Raw genomic sequence first — 21,820 nt, 5'->3', positions numbered from 1 at the left:
ACCCACCAGTAGCAAGGGTAGTTACAAAAGCCAAAATCTAGGGACCCTGCCCCTGCAAAATACTCCCCACACCGCCAAACTCCGCAGATGAAGGAATGGGGTGGGGGAGGTGGGCAGGGAGCCGAGTCAACAACTCAGATAAGGAAGGGAGGTGTACAGATTGATCACAAACGAAGTTCACTTCATTCTACAACTCACCCAACACTCACGCTTAATTAACGCAACCGTAACCTCGGCGGACACTACCGGCCCACAATGCACCGCGAGGGCGCCGGCATTGGGGGCGTGACTGAACTGGACGCCGGCGTTCAGCTGGGCCAGGCGGCGAAAAAAGGTGATTTTGAAGCTTTTAGTGGCAGGATGGAGCTGAGGCGGATGCTGAAGGCATCTGCTACATTCAGGGGAACCTTTAGGGCCTCCAGATATCCGTAACCAACAATGAGAAGAAATTGTGAAGGAGGAAAGCGCTTCCCTTGAGCCGGAAATGCCAAAGGACTCGAGTCACGTGGTGCACTCGCGCCAGAGGCCCAACATAAAATAAAAGCACGGGCTTCCTTATTCTGCGCCTTTAAAACCGGGCGTTGTGAAGTTGGGACGCTGCCTTAAGGAGGATCCTTTTCTATCTCACGTCTGCTTTCCCTGCTGTTAGTGTGATCGCGGTAGCCTCCGCAGCGGCTACAGTAATCTTTTTTTTCCTCCCTAGCCGACTTCCGCCCATGTCCAAGATGGCGGTGGAGCGGCCTTCCCAGCCTTTACGGGGCTGGGCGGTGTTTGACGTCTGAGTTGGTAGCGGGTGGAGCGGTTAGTAAACTGCAAATGCAGGAGCTGCTGCGCGGGAGTCTGTCATGGACTGGAAAGAAGTTCTTCGCCGGCGGTTAGCGACGCCCAACATCGGTCCAAACAGTGAGTTTGGGAGGGGCTGCCCACGGAGGGAGCCCGGCCCTAAACTGGAGGTGGAGGGAGAATGGGAGGGGCAGCAACTGGGAGCCGCGCTGTCCGCTTCTGTAAAACCTCGCCTGACAAAGCGGGCAGAGAGCAATGTGGTTTCGAGATCCAGAGAGGTTTGACCCACACTTCCCTGGGAAATAAATGATTTGCGGGACTGAGAAGCTCTCTTTACATGGTTTTGACCTAGACTCGTGAGGAATCATTGAAAACTCTGGCTTCAATAACTCTTCGATCCTACCAGAGCCTATAATCCATCGATCCTACCGCCTTTTTACTGTCACACTTTTCACTTCCCTCCTTATCCATTTTAGATTTCATAATTCATTTTTTCTGTGTCCTTTTCCCCCTCCTTCAGACTTGCTTGTTAACCAACTTGGTTAAAACTACCCTTTCCAGGGCACTGAAAGTGGCTGGAGGAAGAGGGAACCAAGGCGCATTGTCTCATTTTTAATGCATGTTCACTAATCGAAAGTAGGTGTTTCAGTCATTCATTTACACTTCTTCCGTGTTTCCCTAGACATTCACTCTCTAACACGCTAAGGCAGTTCTCATCTCCCAAATGTCCAACCCTCCAATGCAGCCTACCTACTCCTTACCTTCAGCTGATAAACGTGTGTGTGTGTGTGTGTGTGTGTGTGTGTGTGTTTGAGAAGGTAGAAGCAAAGGTTCTCATCTACCATTACTATCAGTCTCTTTTCCACCATAGGTGCTGGTACACTCTGTCCCCACTATTAAAATGGGGAACTGTCCGTGCTCCTATTTGAGACAGTCGCTCTACTCTTCAACACTAGATGTGTTCCCTTTCTTTTATTCACTGAATTCACTCTGGCCTTATCCTCTCTCTCACGCATCATCAAATTTTCCTTCTCTACTGGATCATTTCCATCAGCTCTAACAAACATGCTGTAATAACCCCCATCTTTAAAAAAATCATTTGATCTCATATTCCTCTCCAGCATTTGCTTCATTTCTCTGCGTCCGTTATAGGAAACCTCAGAAAAATTACCTGTACTTGTGCTTTCTCCTCCCCTTCACTCTTAAACCCACTCCATTGCAAGTCAGTTAGGGGCCAAGTACCTTTCTAGCCTATAGCAGTAAACATAACAGATACAAATTCTTGTCCTTGTAGAACGTACACTTTAATGTTGGTAGAGATGATAAAATCAGAATTAAATCATATAGATTGTGCCACTTCTATTTAAGTCTGTTTCCTTCATTGGTGTGCTAGATCCCATCCTTTTTGCTGGATTCCATTTTTGCCTACTCAAAAAAAATACTCCTGCAGTCATCCCCTCTCTCCTGAATCATCAATTTCTCTTTCTTAGTCATTCTCCTAAGCATATAAACATGGTGGTCTTTCTCCAATTTGAAAGAGACTTTCTTGTCTTAACTTCCACCTGTTGCTATGCCTCACTTTTCTGTCTCCTACACATTCTTTCTTGGTTTCTGGAAGACATACTCTATTAGTTCTTCTTCCTCACCAGTCATCTCTTCTCGATCTTTGCTTTTCTTCCTCTTCTCACCAGCAACTTAATATTGCGGTGACATATGTTTTGGATTTAGAAATTATGCTATGAAAGTTGAAATTACAGAGGAAGAAGGATTAACAGAAAAGAAGAAATGGCCAGAAAATAGGAGAATTAACAGAGTGTGATCTCTTAAAAGCCGAGAAAAGGTTAGAATCATCAACAGTATCAAATTTAACAGAGAAATCAAGGACAGATGTGCCCATTAAACTAAACAATTAGGTCGTTGGTTGCCCTGGCAAGAACAGGTTCTGTAGAGTGGTAAGAACAGAAGCAGGATTGTATAAAGAGATGAGAGGTAAGAAAGCAGAGACAGCCAACATAGACTTTCATTTGAAAAAGTGAATGAGAAAGGAAGGAGTTTTGTGTTACAGTAGGTAGAAAAGAAGGAGGTTTTTTAGGGGGAGGGGGAGGGAATTGGAGAGATCTCAGTGTATTTCTAAGTTAAAAGCCAGTAGAGATGAAGAAATTGAAGATACTGAATAGAGAAGGAAATAAGTGATTGAACAACTTACAGGAGAATTGCAATGGCTGAGATTAAACTCTCAGGTGGAATGAAGCGTTAGCCTTGAGTAAGAAAAGAGATACCTTCTTCCTCTGAAACTGGCAGGAAGAAAGTAAGATGCAGATTTGATACCTTCCTGTCCTTCCGCTCCACTTAGATATTTATGGGTATCCGTGCCCAGTAGACTCAATTTTCGATGAACTGGGAGGGATTGTCGTCCGTTAAAGTGTACACAGAGGGGGTTTGAGGAATGTAGTGACAGTTTGGAACAGTCAGTCACCAAGGGAACATTAAGGGTAAATAGAATATATACTGATGTTTTTTAGAAGCTGACTTATTAGTAAATGAAGTAAATTTGTGGGACCAAAATTTTGCAGTTTTCTCCAACAGCATTAAGCCATAGTAAACAAATTAGTTTGTTAAGATTGGTTCAAAGTTAAAAGTTAACATGGCAGATGTGGGAGAAATGTAGGCATAAGAAGAGTTTAGGGGAAGAACTACAGGCATGTCGGGAAGGAAGTGAGACCAGGAGGAGGAAAATAAACTTTTGAGAATATAGACCATAGAATTGAAGATCTCAGTGAGGCTGAAGTGCAGGTATTACGGCAGGGAGGTTTTGAATAACAAGGAGAGAAAAATTATCTGAGAATATATTAGCATTTAAGATTTCAGAAGAGGAGCAGATAAGATCTGTGGTCTTGCCATGGAACGGGGTGACACAGTAGAGTAGAGTTGAAAGCCTTCAGAGTTGAGGGGTCACCGTCACTCACATAAATACTTATTCTTCCTTGATGATTGCAGGGCATTGAGGAAAAGAACGCTGTGTACCAGTCGCCATGGTCTACACATAAGTATGGAGGAATGGCTAAATGAGACAGCTGTGTGCCAGCAGCAGGCGGGTTGGAGGGTCATAGCATCCTGATGTGTGAGCTTCAGATGGAAGGGTTTTGCTTTAGGTAGAGGAACTGTGATTAAGAGGCTGAAACTCCATGAGGTCAAGGGCTGTGCCTGCTTTCCCACCACTCTTGCCCTGGTGTCTAGTACAGTGAGTGCTCTGTACATAGTAGGTGCTCAGTATACACTTTTGATTGAGTGAATTAGGAACATGCCAGCAGTCTATAAGAAAGGCACTGACTAGAGGAAGAGACAGTATAGTGATGAAAAAAAAAAAGTGGAAGCAGCAGCTAAGATTTGAGGATTTAGGGGAGGCTTTTTCAGTGGAAGATAGTGATTGTTGGTATTTCAAGAAAGTTAATATAGATGTTCAGTGTCTAAGCACAACTGTGAAGGCCTTTTTTGCACTGTAATTAGACAATCGTAGATAGATGACCTGAGAAAAATATTGTTTGATTTTAAAAGTGCTTTTCCCCCCTTAATCTACTTGTTACCAGAAAAAAAAAGTGAGCAAGAGTTAAAAGATGAAGAAATGGATTTATTTACCAAATACTACTCAGAATGGAAAGGAGGTAGAAAAAACACGAATGAATTCTATAAGACCATTCCCCGGTTTTATTATAGGGTAAGTAGTATCTAAGCAAATGTCTTGTGGAGTTTATAAATAAAATTAATTTTGAAAATTTTGGATAAAAATCTTGTATCTTATAAATAAATTGAGGACTATATTTTAAATTTTATATATTATTTCATTCTTTATCTTACCATTACTTTGGAGCTGATAAAATCTTGAGTATTCTTATCAATTACTATAAACACACAAAGTTGTTTGCCTACTTTTTGAGCTATCGGCTTTTTCTTCATAATTTTTATTATGGATATTAGTAGTAGGTGTTCAATTGGATTAGGTTGTCAGGCTTTTTATAAAACTTAGGTATACTTAGTTGATCATAATTTTTTTTAATTCCTCCAATAATTTATTCACTCATTCAACAAACATTTATTTAGCAGCTATAATGTACCAAGCACTGTATTTGTATGTTACCCAGTACCAATAAGTAAGACATGGGTCCTGCTTTTGAGAAGCTCATGGTATATTTGGGGAGGTAAAAATGTTAAATTACAAATAAATATCAAAAGGATGAGTACCACACTAGAAAGACGATGGTGTCTCAGGCTAGGAAGCTTTAGACATAAGAAGTGAAAAGATTTGGGTTATATTTTTAAGGTAAAGCTGAAAGAACTTATTGATGACTGGATATAGGTACCAGGGATTCCTAGGTTTTAGACCCGAGCCACTGTGAATGTCCAGAAGCACCTTTTACTGAGCTGGAGAAGACTGAGAGAGACAGGGGTTTGAAAGAGAAAAATCAAGAGTTCTGTTTTAAATATATTAAGTTTGAGATGCCTACTAGACATCCCAGTAGATTTGTCAAGTGTATATTTAACATGTGAATCTAGGAGCTCAGGGAAGAGAGGTGAAGCTGGATTATGTCTGATCCTAATTTTTAACTTTGTCTTTTAATTGTGGTATAAGGGTGTAAAATGTTTTGCTCAAGGCTAAACTGACAAATAGATTGAGAATGGAAAACTTGAAGAGTTAATACTCAGTTATGTTTTCTTGTGCCAAAACTGTAAAGAAGTCTTTGAAGAAGGTCATAAATTAAAACAGCTATTTACAGCTGAAACTGAAGGCTACTAAAAAGAATGAGACCTATTCAGTAATATGTCAAATATAACCACGATAGAAAAGTTAATTTTGGAATTTTAGTCGAATGGATTTGTCCGGTGTTATTTCCCTTGTTTCCTCTTCCTCTCCACTGCTTCAGAGAAACCAGCTATCATCCATCTTTGGTCATGGCTCCTCCCCTGGCTGATTAGCTGGTTGACTAGACTGGAGCACAGTGTATCTCAGCCTGGCCTCACCTTCTAGTGCTTCTTCCTTCTCTATTCCTTTTGATGGGAGGGATGGCATCTTAGTTCTTGGAAATGAAAGGTGAAAACCATAACCCCTAGTTTGGACTAGGGGTTACATAGCTACAGTTAGTGGGACAAAGATACAGAAAAGGAAGAAGAAATCCTCAAAGCACGTTATATGAAGTGGAGTTGGAATGAGTCATTTTGAAGCCCTGTTTATGGAAATCACCCACATGGGCAGAACCCCTGTCTTGGAGGCCAACGTAATAGACACTGGCTTGACCATCTCCACAAAGTAAGGTGATCCAGTCTCAAAAGGCATACTTGGCTAAGACTGCCAGTCTTCAGCTAGTCCTAATCTAATTCTTTATCAGTCTAAGCTTGCAGTGGAAACAGTGCTCTAACAATATAAACTTGGGCTAGACCATTAGCTTTTATTGGGCAAGCATATGGCCTTGCTAACTATTGAATTCTCTGTGGATCTCTTTTTGTTAAATGAACTTTTTAAATGGATGATGACTTGAAGTTAAGCAAAACTGAGATACCAAAAGTAATTTGAGGCAATGTCATAGTTATTTCATGAGGCCAGATACATTTTACATAATCTAGTAGTCTAGAATTTAAGTGTAGAAATTAATTCCAAAATGTATTTTTAGCTGCCAGCTGAAGATGAAGTCTTACTACAGAAATTAAGAGAGGAATCCAGAGCTGTCTTTCTGCAAAGGAAAAGCAGAGAACTGTTAGATAATGAAGAATTACAGGTAGGAATGAAATAAAAACTTGCTTTGGATGTTAGACGTTTCTTACTTGTACTACTTAATGTCATATAGGACCTTACGGGGCCTTGATGGAGCCAGTACTGCAGAACGGGTGAAAGCATCTGCTCTGGAGAAATGGTTCCCACCAGAATCAGTTGCAGAGCTTACAGGGGTGGATCTCCCAAGGATAGTTTTGTTTTTTAAAGGTGACTCTAATGTGAGGCCAAAGTTGAGAACCACTACGGTAGGGTCAAACTGTAGGGGTTCAAATCCCAGCCATGCTCTATGATCTCGGGCAATGGACTTAACTTTTCTGGGCTTCAGTTCTCATCTATAAAGTAGGGATAACTATCCACAGCATATAGTTACATGGATTAAAGAGGTGCTATAGATGTTTATTTTTATTGTGTTATTAGTAATCAAAAGGATAATAGGAATGAGATTCATCTTAATATTAACTCTGCTATCAGACTATCATTTCAATGTAAATAACATATTCAACTATGTTTTTAAATTTTGTTCTGTTAATTATAACATCTCCTTTTCTGCAATTCTTCTAAGAACTTATGGTTTTTGTTGGACAAGCACCAGACACCACCTATGATTGGAGAGGAAGCAATGATTAATTATGAAAATTTTTTGAAGGTTGGTGAAAAGGCTGGACCAAAGTGCAAGTAAGAATGATATTTTAACAAAGGAGTATGTTACATTAAGCATTTTAAATGCCTCAAATAAATGTTAGTGAAAATTTTAGTCAATGGTAAGACACTGAGTCAATTTGAGTTATTCATGGAGTTTAATAAAATTATTTAGTAAAAAAAATTACATTGGTATAAAGTTATTAAAAGAAATAATATGATTTATTTACAACACTACAGACCTTCATGTTTAAGACCATAGAATGCAAAGATGTATGACTTAAAATTAAGTTTAGAACTATAGTTGTCACTGATGTTTTTCCACCACTTTGATTTTTTATTGTTTGAATTTATGCTGCTATTAATTCATGTAGAAGTCATCTTTATGTTATGTTGGCAACTGATTTAATCTTTGTTTCCTTTCCGTAGGCAGTTTTTCACAGCAAAAGTCTTTGCTAAACTCCTTCATACAGATTCTTACGGAAGAATTTCTATCATGCAGTTCTTTAATTATGTCATGAGAAAAGGTAATTTCATTTTCATTGTGCTTGAACTACTCTTTTCTGTAATCAAATAGGTTTTTGGTCCATGCTTTTATAGTATCCCTTTCATGTGAAACAACTCTTATTTAATAAGTTCTAATAGCAGAATTTCTTGTCTTTTGACCAACATTTGTTTTCCTAGTATGAGTCTCTCCTGGAACTTACTAGAGCTGAAATTTTCTACCATAAATTTGGGTTCATTTTTATAAAAAACAAAATAAAAACTTCACGTATCCTAAATATACTAGCTAACTAGATATATCAAAAGCTGAACCAAGAGTTTTAATGTATGGTGATTTGAAATAATTTTAATTCATTGCTAATTTTATTTCACCAGTATATTTATTACAGGTTGAGTTGCCTAAGAGGATAGTTTGAAACTCAACTGTAGCATCAGATTCAAGGAGTTTTTAACCAAACAACTTGGAGTTGTTGTGATTCCTTTAAGTTCCATAATGATCTGAAGTCCTACGTGTATAATTGTTAACTAATATTTAGTTGCAATAATTAACCTCAGTAGAATAAAATCAGCTTCATTGAAAGCCTAACATTATACTGTCACTGTCCCTGTTTGGTGGAACACCAAGTTTAATAAAGTAAGGAGCAATATCTTCAAGGGCATCAACTTTAATTGTCACTTTAGGCATGGTAGAATTGTTGATATCTACTGTTAATTCTATGGTATTTTTATTTTGTTTTGAACAATTTTGGTGTTAATCAATAAGTAATATGTGTGAGAATAAATGTGTTCATAGACTTATTAGATTAGCTTGTCCATCTAATCTAGCTCTTTTTCTCCTTTTGTCCATATATATGCTAAAGGATAGCTCTTAATTAAATTTAATTTTCATGTTTATTGTCAGTTTGGCTTCATCAAACAAGAATAGGACTCAGTTTATACGATGTTGCAGGACAAGGGTACCTTCGGGAATCTGTAAGTATTAACCTACTTTAATAACTACTGTAGAAATAAAAATGTTAACAATAGTTATCACTGGATGTTGGGATTACAGATGAATTTTTGTTTTGTGTCTCTTTTTGTTTTTACAAATAACGTATGCTACTAAAAATTTTTTTTAAAATGTAGACTACAAAAATTCCTTTTTAGATTATTTTCTCTAGCCCCCCCTCCCCTTTTTTTAAAAAAAGTCTTTTAAAGGAAACCGTAAGAAGAATGTAGAAACAGTGAAAAACTTTTGGTTATTCATGGGTGTTATCAATGTATGACTGTTTTAAAATGTAAGGGCCAGGAATTTTTCCTCTTTTAGGAAATACATAGGAGAAAAAGAACGTGACTTTTCCCACCTGTAGTTTTAGGTTGTAACATCAGTTACCAAGAGGCTGTTTATTTCCCATTAGGTATTAACGTAGTTAGGCCATGTTATCAACAGAGAATTATAGCCTCGTGATCCAAATGGCTATGCTTCTTGTCAGTGTGAGTATATAAGTTATATGGACATGCTTCTTTTTAGCTCAGGTTTTTTCCCCAAATAAGTTGTCCTTTTTAGGGTCATTAGGAAAAGGGGATGGGAGTTAGGCATAAATATGAACCAAGTTAATTAATCACTTAAATAAATATTCAAATGTAAGATTTAAAGACAATTCCCTGTTATAGTTTGTTTCCTGTTGTGATTTGTTGCAGTCTGCTTTATCCAGGTTTCTGTAGATAGAATCTGTTAGCTCATACTGAACATTTACACTTTGAAACCTTTCTAGGGAACAGTACAATTCTTGAACTTTAAGGTTCAGATCAACTTGACAATAAAAGGTTCTTGCTTCTATCCATCTCTCTCTAGCAAGAAAGATATATTAGCCACATGTTGATACTTATTCAGGTCGATATTGGGGTATTCCTGTAGCTCTGAGAATTCTTCTCAGCCGTTGGTTGGTTTACAAAACATACTTCTTGCCTTTTTCCATGAATGGAAACAAAAATGGAAAAATGGATGAAGAGAGGGAAGAGAAAAGCAACAGTATATCTCTGTAGTTGTGTTTAAAAGGGAGTGATTTTTCCCTTCTCTCAATGAAAAAAAAACATTTCTCTTAAAAAAAATATTTCTCCTACCCTGAGCAGTTTGCCTTTTGAAACCAGACTCTTCATTTAAAAGACAGTGATTTCCAAAGCCAACGTCTGTAATTTGAGTAATATAAGCAAACTTTCATTCACTTATTAAATCTTATTAAATGAGCATTTACCAAACACTTTGTGCCAGGTACTATTCTAAGCCTTGCTCTTAGGGAATTTTTTTGTTCATGTTTTTGTTTGTTTGTTTGTTTGTTTTTAGCAGAGTGGAGAGGCAGACACTAAATTATAAGCAAGATAATTTCAAATAATGACAAGTTCTACAAAAATAATAAAATAGGGTAATGGGAAAGAATATGACTGGGGTTGGGCAGCTGTTTTAGATAAGATGGAAGGGTACCTCTTTGAGAAAGTGATTGAGTTTTAGTTGTGAAGGATGAGAAAGAAGCCAGCCCTATGGAGATGTATAATAGAGAGAGAAGAGCAAGGGCAGTGTCCCCAAGACAGAGTTAAACCTGACCTGTTCTAGGAACAGAAGGAAGCCAGTGTGGCTAGAACATGTAAGCAAGAGTTAGTGACAGACTGAAGTTGGAGAGAGAAGTAGGCAAAGACCACATGTGGGGCCCTTTAGGCCATGGTAAGGAGTTTGGAAGCCCTTAGAAGTTTTAAGCTGAGTCTGTCAGGATATGATTAACATTTTAAAAGATCACTCTGGGTACTGTGTGGAGAATGGATTGTAAGGAGCCTCGAGTACATGAAGGAATAGTTAGGCTACTATAATAGTCCAGGTCAGGAGTGATAATGGCCAGGCCAGGGTGATGGCTGGAGAAAGAGCCAGTAACAGATTAAGTTAATATATATTTTGGACACATACACACACACACACACACACACACACACACCCCAAAAATTTGCTATTGGATTAGATGTTGGGGGTAAAGGGTAGGGTCCTTGGTAAACCAAAGATGAGTTTAAAATTTGTATTTTGAATAACTGCTTTTATTTTGAATAAATTTTTGTTTTGAATAACTGCTATAATAGGGAATAATGGGTGAGGACCAGGGTTGGGGATGGTAAAAATCCCATTTTGGACTCAAGTTTGGGATGCCATCTGTTCTACAATTTAAATTATAAAGTATGTCTCATCAACTAGAAACATTATTCTTTACAATGGCTAAAACAAGAGTAACAAAATTGTTAAAATAAGCATAAAAAACTAGGAGATATTTTTAAATATATAATCTTGGAATAGCGAAAGCGTTTCTGAGTATGATAAAACTGAGACATCTAAAAAATAATAACTTCAGCTACATTTTAAAAAAGTCTATAGACTGTAATAAACAAAGTTAAAAGAAAACAAAGTGGGAAAAATACCTGAAACTCAGTCACAAACAAATGGCCGATTATCCTAATGTATAAAAAGCTCCTAGAAATCATAAGAAAATGGCTACTAACCCAGTACAAAACTGGGCAAAGGATATAGTTTGCAGAAAGCAAAATAAAAATGCTTCTTAATCATAAGAAAAAATACTAACTTCATGTAAGAGAAATGTTGAATAGATCTACATTAAAATGCCATTTTTCACCTATCAGATTGACAGAGATCAAAAAGTTGGATAACACTTTTAATGAAGGAATGTAAAATGGCCATGGTTTCCCAAACTTTTTCAGTTCATGGTGCCCTTATTGTCTCAGTAACTTATTCATAATGCCTCTAGGCTGAAAGAAATACCTAACAGTTCCATTTATTAACCAGTTAGTTCTAAACATTTTCATGGAAATATTCATTAAACTTATCCTACTGCCCATTTGAATAAATACACATAAGTTAAAAGAAAACAATATTTTTACTTCATTCTTAAATAACAGTTACCAATGGAATGTGTGTGCCCAGGGAGCACTGTATAGCTTCACAATCTGGAGATTATATTGGACACAATCATTCTCACTTCCTCTTTCACACTAATTTTTGTGTGGTACTTGCTTTATTACCGCAACCACCAAGAGCCTAGCTTTGCTAAGATTGATGTCATCAAAAGGAATATGTATTTCAAACTAATGATGAAAATGTGAACTACCTTGAGCCATAGCTCAGGCACTGTCTGCACAGATGTTGCTATGTTTTCCTCAAAAAGCTTAAATACCCTGCTGCACCCCTTTGAGTTTAGTGTAGCACTCCTAGGGCTCAATTTGGGAACTGTTGATATAGCCTTCACATTGCTGGTGGGAGTATAAAATGGATATGGGTTTTATGGGGTGGTGGGCAGTTGGCTAATGTCTTATCATAATTATAAATGTGCATATGCTTTGATCCAGCAATTCCACTTACAGAAACTATATCCTGTATTCTTCCATATCTGTAAATAAAATATTTGCTTAGCCCCCATAATATTGTTTTTAGTGTTGCTATAGATTAGAAACAACCTAACGGTCCATCATTAGAATAAATAGATTATGGTATATCTGAAATAATACATAGATTTTTTTTTTAAAAAAAAGAGAAGCTCTTTGAGAGCCAATATGGAATTGACTGCAAAGTATAGTGTTAAGCGATAAAAGCAAGATACAGAAAAATTTGCGTGGTGTGCTGCTGTATGCAGTGGAAAAGAGGAAAGGAAATATGCATACTCGTATATATGTATTGGCTTGTATGTGCATCAGTTATCTTTGGAAAGATACATCAGAAGCTGATAATATAGGTTACCTCTGGGGAGAGGAACTAGGTGAGAGGCAAACTTCAGTGAATACTTTTTGTCCCTTTTGAATTTGGAACTATGTAGAATGTATTATTTATTCAAAAATATTGTAAAATTTAAATAAAACGTAAATTAGTAGAAACAAATTTAATATAAAATAGTTTTACCACTAAGCTAGTTATGAATTTATTTTATCATTAATATAGTATTAACGCTGAATAATCTTTAGCACTGAAATTATATTCCAGGAGCTAATGAAGAAACAAGATCAGATGTTTAAGACTTGAAAGTTTTATTTTGTTTTTTTCTTTCAGGATTTAGAAAACTACATATTGGAACTTATCCCTACTTTGCCACAATTAGATGGGCTGGAAAAATCTTTTTACTCCTTTTATGTTTGTACAGCAGTTAGGAAATTCTTCTTCTTTTTAGACCCTCTAAGAACAGGTAAAAGAAAATCTTATCTAACTTAAATATTATGAGGATATTATTACTTTTAAATCTCAATAACTAGAGGAAAATCTTGAAAAGTCATTTTTTATTTTCCTTCTTTGTCATTTCCATTAATATATAAAGATCTTTTATGATTTATTTGCACCAACCATAACCAACTGTGTGACAGTGGGCATGTCATCTAATCCCTTACAGTTTCTTCATCTCTAAAATGAAGTATGAACTGGGTAATCTATGGCTCCTTCCAGTTCTCAGGAGCCAGTTATTCTGATATAATTTGCTATCCCTGATATATATTTGGAGACTTGTTCTTTTTGATGAAAAATATAAATTGAGAGATAGTAGAACTATTTAGCCATGATGTATTTTTCTTTCTCAAGTTCCCTATCTTATATGAGAATCAGATTAGTAAATTTGGCCTCATTAACAGTACATTTTATTAACTGTTCAAACCTGCGAGACTTAAGTAAATGTAACTGGGGCACAGAAAGGGACAGAAGGCCCAAATCAAAGTCCTTGCCTGTATACAGATAGACATATGAGGTAGAGATTTTATTAAATATTCCCTGCACCTTTCCCTTTTCATAGCAGTATATAATAATAGAGACTTTGGAGCATAAGAGCTAGGAAGCTTTAAAATATCAGTTGGGTGATTGTTCTTCTAAAATAATACTTTTATAAAACTGAGTTGCTCATTTTTAAAATGCAATTAAGTAATTGTATTTCTTTGTTCTTTAAAGGGAAGATAAAAATTCAAGATATTTTAGCATGCAGCTTCCTAGATGACTTATTGGAGGTAAATATGTTTTTAAACTACTTAATGATATCTCTTGACAGTTGCTATCTTCTAATTATGTTTCTGTGTTCATTTAGTTAAGGGATGAGGAACTGTCCAAGGAGAGTCAAGAAACAAACTGGTTTTCTGCTCCTTCTGCCCTAAGGGTGTATGGTATGTTACTATCATAAAGCTAAAATTTGAATTATCCATTCCTAATTAATTGGTGTTCAAAGGACATACATAGGCTAATTCATCTCAAGATCAAAGTAGTCTAATTACTTTAAAAACTAGTATTCTAGATTACTAAAATTTACTTGTTTTTAAATACCAGTGTTTTAAATTTTTGTAACTCTTAAGTTACTACACTTTCTAACTCTTTAATAGAACATACAGAATGTAATTTGATCTTTTCAGAAGTATCATTATGAACATCAACTATGGTCTTGCATTTTGATAAAATGTTGCTCTTAGGGTCCACAGAGGGAGGTCTAGGGCATGGTTTGCTCTTTTCCTGTTTCATTTGTCTGTTACATTCTATTGGGTGGTCTTGACTTATTTTGGAATTCTTGACTTCTGCTTTCAAGCACGAGCATTTCAATGCTTTTTGATGAACTTTACCACCATCTAATTCAGAATCCTAGGAAAGTCCTAAAAGCAGACTGAAAACAAGTGATGATGTAAGGGAGATAACCCAAGGCCATGGCCTTTGTGATGGGTTTTCTTTGACTGGTTCTGGCCTGAGGGTTATTCTGATACAGATTGCAGGGGTAGCTGATGTTAGGGCACTACCCTTAGTGGGGAGTTTGAAAATGAAAATATTAACCAATAAAAAGAACTTAGTGTTTATTCTTTTGTCTTTTACTTAGAATTTTATTTGGTCATAAGTATCTTTTTATCATCTTTCTTCCCAAGGCCAGTATTTGAATCTTGATAAGGATCACAATGGTATGCTCAGTAAAGAAGAACTCTCCCGCTATGGAACAGCAACCATGACCAATGTCTTCTTAGACCGTGTTTTCCAGGAGTGTCTCACTTATGATGGAGAAATGGTACTAATAAATCTAATAAGTTTTAAAAATTTAGGCTCCCACAATTTCTAAAAACCTTTTTCTTGATGTGATACAGCATTTTATATCAGTGTGTAACATTATCTTAAAATGTGTAACTGATCAAAATGTTTGAGATTTGGAGCCTTTCATTTTAAGGTAAATTTGCTTTACAACATTACTTCCTTTATGGACTCAGGACAATAGAAAATGTTAATATTTTGTTCATTTCATTATCAGTGTACGTATTGTAAAGGGTTGTGGACTAGTAAAATAAAAATCTGAAAAATTGGCAAATCCTATTGACTATCTTCATATAGATGGAGCATCCATTAAATTACCAGGTTAGATATAGTACCACATATGCTATGATTTAAATCTAAGAATCAGATTGTATTACTCTCTATAAGTGGCTATGTTAGTCGCTCAAGATTGACTAACATGTACTTGTCCTTTTATTGCAAAACACTTGAGAAATTCTAAACAGTATTTTAAAATTACCATTCTTGCTATTGAGAACATGTGTTAAGGTTCTGACACATTTTCCAAGCTAATGATGCTGAAGAAATGGCCATATTGTTAGAAGAAAATCAGGGTTCTATGTATTATCTTTTAGCTTTAATAACAGTTTTCTAATAACACCATTGTTAGCCAACTGCAAAGGAAAAGGGGAAAAAGGCACAAAAGCTGTTTCGTGATTCCCACAGCTGTCTGCGATAGACAGGCTCTAAATCTCAAATAAGTCAGGAGCTTATACTAATGGCTTCTGGTGAATAAAGAAAATCAGAAGCTACAACTATGTATGGAGTTAGACCATCATGAGGCTGCATCTCTGTAGCACTTTATGCTGCAATTTATACAGAAAGGAATCCCTAATCTTAGCCTAAAAACTCTTTTCCAAGAATATGTTTTTTTCTAAGTGAGGCTCTCCCAAGTATTTTACCTCTCTTAACTATGCAAAAAAAGTAATCTGTGACTAGATTTAAAACTTCTAAACACTATTTCAAAACAGCTATTAAAATATACTGTTCTGTTCATTCCAGATAAACTTTTTTCTTCCAAAATGACCTACCTGGATTTTGTTCTTGCATTAGAAAACCGAAAAGAACCTGCAGCTCTGCAATATATTTTCAAATTGCTTGATAAATTTAATGGCAGTGTATGATAGCTTAGTCACTGTCCTGTCCATTTCAAAAACATAATGAAAGAAAATTATGGTTTAACACAGAAAATCTTTCAAGAAAATGAACTGTGTCCCAAAACTGTCCTGCACAGATTAACTGCTACATCAAATTCCTAGAAACCAACACAGAGTATACCAATGGTTTTCTCATTTCATATTAAAAATAACTTGCCACCTTTGATTGCAAAATAGCTTCAAATTATCAGATACTCACTTGAAAAGTGGATTCCAAATAAGGCCTCCAAAGAATGTCATTTTCTTTTCTATAGGACTATAAGACCTACCTGGATTTTGTTCTTGCATTAGAAAACCGAAAAGAACCTGCAGCTCTGCAATATATTTTCAAATTGCTTGATATTGAGAACAAAGGCTATCTGAATGTCTTTTCCCTTAATTACTTCTTTAGGGTAAGTCTCATTTGTGTAAATGAGTCGTTGTTCCTTAAGATATGTTATACCATTTGGTTTAAATTACCTACTCGGTGAGAATTGCATCTAACTTGTGATGTTTACATTTAACAAAAGGGTTTACATAACAGATTTCAGAAGGAAATCAAGTATTTTTGGTTTTGTTTTTTTCTATTTTTTAAAAATATAAATGGGCTAAATCAATGCTGATTTGATTAGATGTAGAATACTGAAACAGAGTGTAAATATATGTCAGGGACTATATATACTAGCCAGTGGAGACACAAACATCCATGAGAAATGCTGTGCTCTTGGTGATCAAAAACTAGTGTGTAAAATCCTACAGAAGCTTTAAGGAAACAGTTCAGAAAAGGAGCTCCTTTCCACAGGAGTTATGTAGACTTTGGTGGTTGTAGATTCTTTTCATTGCTGTGCTGTAAAAGATAAATACTTTAAAAACGGGCTAGAATTGTGTGCTGCATTTCCGTGCGAAACAGATTTGCTGACGGACTTAATGTGTGCCTTACTTAGTCTCAGAGAGAGAATAACACGATGAGCTCTGACGTGGAATTTGATTGTATCTTACCTGATAAGCATCCAGATGCAGCAGGTGTAAAAATAGGAATGTCTGCCCTTTTAAGACAAATCATTCAATTTGAAAGGTGACTTTTCTTGATGGAGTAGTTTTGTACAGTAGTTTTCTACTCCATCACCACATTTCTATAGTTAGGTTTTAGAAGAGTGTGATTTTTATATGGTTAAGGTCAATAAATAGTAGGAAGAAAAGTTTTTTTAACAACAAAAGTAACATTTTTACATTGTTGTCATAAACCATTTTCCCCTGAAGGTTTTGATTTCCTTTCCATTTAAAACCTTTTTTGGTACTTTTAAAATAACTTTTCTGAGTTTCATAGAACATACTCGATAACTTCATGTTAAATCCCCTAAAAGGCGTTCCATTATGATCTTCTAGATAGTAATGACTGCAAATAGTAGGGTAAATTACAATCCCACGATTAGGATGCAATTTTTTAAAATTGGCCTTACATTAGTGGCTAATCTGAAAGGATAATGCTAACCCATTCTAGGGATGCCCCCACTTTAGGCAGACATATTAAATGAAAATTAAGTTTTAGGAAAACAAAGTAAATATGTCTTTTGGTAATTAAACACTCAACCCTTTTTCATAAAGATTTCTTTATAGTATCTTATACATTTAGAATGTTAAATTTTATTTAATACATTTAAAATATTTCATGCATTTATTTTATTATTTTACCTGGGCTTGATTGTGTGGGCTAAGGAAACATGTTCCTGGTGCTGAGCTCTGCATCCTGGGCTGTTCACAGAACCTTTGCACCTCAATATCCGAGTAATAAAGCTGGGCCTGGATGGTGCACTGTGGAGCGTACCATCCAGGTCTACTACTGTGTTTCCCCGAAAATAAGACCTAGCCGGACCATCAGCTCTAAGCGTCTTTTGGAGCAAAAATTAATGTAAGACTGGGGGTATTACATTAATTTTTGCTCCAAAAGATGCATTCGAGCTGATGGTCTGGGTAGGTCTTATTTTCGGGGAAACACAGTAGCCTAGTAGCTAAGATTATACCCAGATTCTCATCTACTTCAAAGAGTTTTCCTTTACACACTGATATCGGTGGCATCACATACAGAGTAGGCACTTGGAACATAAATTGACTATTTACCAAGAATTTTAAGCTTCACGTTTTCCAGTGAATGACTCTCACCTAAAATATTTGTCCAACTGGATCACAGTGCAGTTGACCCTTGAAGAACACAGGTTTGAACTGTGTGGGTCCACCTATATGCACGTTTTTTTCAATAAATATATTGAAAAATTTTTTGGAGACTTCGTTATCATGAAGCAATCATATCTTTTACACCTACGCTATTATAAAGCAATCCTACTGCTGCTGCTTCATTATCAATGCATGAATCATTATACTTGATAATACGGATTTTTTTTTCACGTTTTCAGTTTTGGTGTCTAGTGTTAGTATTATATATAACATCAACAATATTTCGTATCAAAAGACGATGTTGATGTAGGTACTGACAGATGATTCATCTTGTAAACAGATGACATAAACTTATGGTATTGATACAGCATAGTAAATGTATTTTCTCTTATGATTTTAACATTTTCTTTTCTCTAGCTTACTTAAAGACTCCTGTATATAATGCGTATAACAAATTATGTGTTAATTGACAGTTTATGTTACTGGCAAGGCTTTTGCCCTAGTAGGCAACTAGTAGTTACACTCGGATTTTCGAGTGTATGTGGGGAGGTCAGGGCCCCTAGCCCATGAAATGTTCAAGGGTCAACTGTACTTTCTTCAGTATTTTGTTAGTTTGTAAGAGTTGAGGGAAGATTTACCTCCATTTTTTTAGATGGCAAAGTGTAGGAAGGGCGGGGCGGTGGTGAATTGGGTGTCTTAAAGAGCGAAGGTATGAACAGTGTTCCTGGGAAATGGGAGATGATCAGAACAGTATAATTGCTAGGCAAGTTAAAGGCTCATCTGAGGTGGAAAACCATTCCTACCTACATGGTAGCACTAATCTGTAGTTTTGCATAGTTTCTTTCTGAAGCTCAATAGCTACGGTGTGGGTCTAGAAAGGTTGATGGTTACACTGATCCAGTTTTTAGTTTTGCCGAGTAGATGTGAAGCCAGGTGAAGGAAATTAAGAATATTGGCAAGAGTGATTGAAACAATGAGGCTTGTGGTCTGCATAGGAAAGGAAGTGGAACTAAAAAGGGGCCATGGGACAGGATGGGGGCTATTGTGTATTTTATTTTTTATTTACAGATTTGTTTCTGCCAACTACAGGCCATACAGGAACTAATGAAAATCCATGGACAAGATCCTGTTTCATTTCAAGATGTCAAGGTTACTTTTTCCTTTAATTTACATTAACACCAGATAATCATTTGTATTAAATGAAATTTTACATGAAAGTAACTTATAAAGTACAGAACCAAATCAAGTGTTTGCTCTTATTTGTTCCAAATTGATATTTAAATTATTAGAAACAGACCAATTAGACTAATGATTTTTGTAGTTTGATTTTATCATTGTTACTCCTGTGTTCTCATTGAAAGCATTCATTCACTTTTATTGAAAATTAATAAGAGAATCAATATAGCCTGCATCCTTTGGCAAACTATTCCACTGTAAACTGAATTTTTAATGTGGAAATTATTTTGGTTGGAGCACATTTTTATTCTTCTACTTCAAAGGCTTGCTTGATTTGGTATTATTTAAGGAGACATCAGTCATACAATATGAAAACTAGTATTTGAAACCATGCTGCTACTTAGCATTTTAGTATTGAAACTTGCACCAGCTGTGAAAAACACTGAGTATCCAGTACTGATTCAGGTTCAAGTTGAGTAATGTAATAAAAGAACCCATTCATTTTTTTTTTTTTTTTTTTACTTTTTATTTACTTAAATGTGTTTTTCCAGGACCCATCAGCTCCAAGTCAAGCAGTTGTTTCAAACTAGTTGCAGGGGGCACAGCCCAGTGGCCCATGTGGGGATCGAACCAGCAACCCCGCTGCCAAGAGCACTGTGCTCCAACCAACCGAGCTAACCAGCTGCCCCCCCATTCAATTTTAACCAAGTATAAGATAAAGGGCTACTTTGATTTAATATAAGTGAGACAAATTTTAAGCTGTGCAACAGGCAAATTAAGAACTAGTTAATTGTAATTGGTCATCAACCTAGAAAAGGCAGTTTCACAAACATATAAGATTAAAAATTCATAATTTCATTTATCTGAATTGTTCTAATCTTTTAAAAATATAATTGGCCTCCTTAAATGCTACTCAATACTCTGAGTAATTTTACTACAAAAAGATTAAAAACATGTACTAATTCCTTGAAAGTATTCACATAGTATACTTCTTAATATAGAAGAGGTTCTTCCATCTATTCCAGTAAATTTTAGCACAATTTAATGTCATTCTGGATTGACTAATTCTTTAATACCACCCCTCCCCCCCATCCAATGTCTAGAGTGTAAGGTTGACATCAATATTGGAAATGAAGCTTTGTCATAATCTTGGCTCTGAAGCATTTAAGTTTTTACTTAGAGCTTTAAAGTTTGCACTTTAAATCAAGGCTTTGCTTCATCACCACCAACAGAAAAGTATGAGTAGTTAGTTAACATGTATTCAAAGAACAGCATGAGATAGTTTAGCTATTAATTACTGTGTGGCTTGGATGAAACAAACTCAGCCTCAGTTTCTTCCTCTATGATGAATAGTTATCATACCTAAGGAATCTAATGAAATCCTGTGATTGTACTAGAGAAAAGGAGACTGCCCATCTGTTGAATGGAAAAGAAAAAACTGGAACAAAGTTTACATAAGCTCAAGTGCCAGCCCTGAATTTTAAGTCACTGTGTGATAGAAATTAAGTGAATCATATATCAGATTTCATTATATTTTTTTCTCTTTCAGGATGAAATCTTTGACATGGTAAAACCAAAGGATCCTTTGAAAATCTCTCTTCAGGATTTAATCAACAGTAATCAAGGAGACACAGTCACCACCATTCTAATCGATCTGAATGGCTTCTGGACTTATGAGAACAGAGAAGCCCTTGTTGCAAATGACAATGAAAACTCTGCAGACCTTGATGATACATGATCTCTCAAAGACTAGATTGTATTCATTAAGATAAGCTTGAATGCTGCATGTAAAACCTTTGAAGCAGAAGCTGTAGAAATGGTCTAAATAAAGCATTTCATATGCCTGTAGAACACAACAAATGTTATCGTTATTGGAATAGTTTGGAAGCAACAGGACCAAATTAGGAGGCAGTATATTCTGGTTCCACTTAGATCAACTATGCCAAGTGTGATATGGTGAAGGTAGAAGGAGTCCACTTTAAATCTGTGTAATCTTTACAAATAAAGGAAGTTTTCATAGAATATTTCTAACACTAGTCATTAAGAATTTCGATATTTGGGGGCGGCCGGATGGCTAAGTTGATTTGAGCATGAGCTCTGAGCAACAGGGTTGCCGGTTCGATTCCCACATGGGCCAGTGAGCTGCGCCCTCCACAACTAGTAGATTGAAGACAAGCTGCCGCTGAGCTTCTGGAGGGGCAACCGGATGGCTCGGTTAGAGCGTGAGTTCTCAACAAGGTTGCCGGTTCAGTTCCCTCCATGGGATGGTGGGCTGCGCCCCCTGCAACTAACGATTGAAAACGGCTGGACTTGAAGCTGAGCTGCACCCTCCACTAGATTGAAGGACAACTTGGAGCTGATGGGCCCTGGAGAAACACTGTCCCTCAGTATTCCCCAATAAAATTTATAAAAAAGAAGAAAAAAAGGATTTCAATATTTGAAGGATAGTTTAAATTATAATATCATTTAACATTGAGTCGTCTACTAAAGTATTATGTATATCAAAGATTACAAACTTCCCCATTCATTAGGGTAAAGCTGTTTCATTTTTGGGTTACAAGTGTTGAATTA

At 36.2% G+C, this 21,820-nt stretch overlaps 2 protein-coding genes across 5 annotated transcripts in view; one reads left to right on the top strand and one right to left on the bottom strand.

Annotated features, from left to right (window-relative positions):
• PRORP (protein only RNase P catalytic subunit) overlaps positions 1-333 on the bottom strand; it is a 115,214-nt gene extending 114,881 nt beyond the window's left edge. Inside the window, exon 1 of one of the 2 annotated variants that reach the window (XM_019750448.2) lies at positions 199-333. The gene's annotated coding sequence lies outside the window, so the exon portion shown is untranslated. The remainder of the gene's footprint in view (positions 1-198) is intronic. The other variant, XM_019750449.2, reaches the window with a different exon arrangement.
• Positions 263-21,285, top strand: PPP2R3C (protein phosphatase 2 regulatory subunit B''gamma). 3 transcript variants are annotated; one of them, XM_019750451.2, is made up of 14 exons: positions 263-334; positions 704-903; positions 4,371-4,498; positions 6,447-6,551; positions 7,110-7,222; positions 7,616-7,713; positions 8,592-8,662; positions 12,762-12,894; positions 13,641-13,696; positions 13,774-13,849; positions 14,591-14,727; positions 16,177-16,314; positions 19,163-19,222; positions 20,799-21,285. In XM_019750451.2, the coding sequence occupies exons 2-14, from the start codon at positions 846-848 to the stop codon at positions 20,985-20,987; spliced, it is 1,362 nt and encodes a 453-aa protein (XP_019606010.1). In that variant the 5' UTR covers positions 263-334; positions 704-845; the 3' UTR covers positions 20,988-21,285. The 3 variants fall into 3 exon arrangements, with proteins under 3 accessions (XP_019606010.1, XP_019606009.2, XP_074184243.1); XM_019750450.2 differs by lacking the exon at positions 263-334 and having other exon boundaries at positions 710-903; positions 19,142-19,222; positions 20,799-21,109; XM_074328142.1 differs by lacking the exons at positions 263-334; positions 4,371-4,498 and having other exon boundaries at positions 717-903; positions 20,799-21,109.
• Positions 21,286-21,820: the final 535 nt, after the last annotated feature.

Source organism: Rhinolophus sinicus, linkage group LG03 (assembly GCF_036562045.2).
Source record: "Rhinolophus sinicus isolate RSC01 linkage group LG03, ASM3656204v1, whole genome shotgun sequence".
NCBI lineage: Eukaryota > Metazoa > Chordata > Mammalia > Chiroptera > Rhinolophidae > Rhinolophus > Rhinolophus sinicus.
The sequence above is the reverse complement of the archived record's forward strand: the minus strand, read 5'-3'. Positions and strand labels throughout refer to the sequence as shown.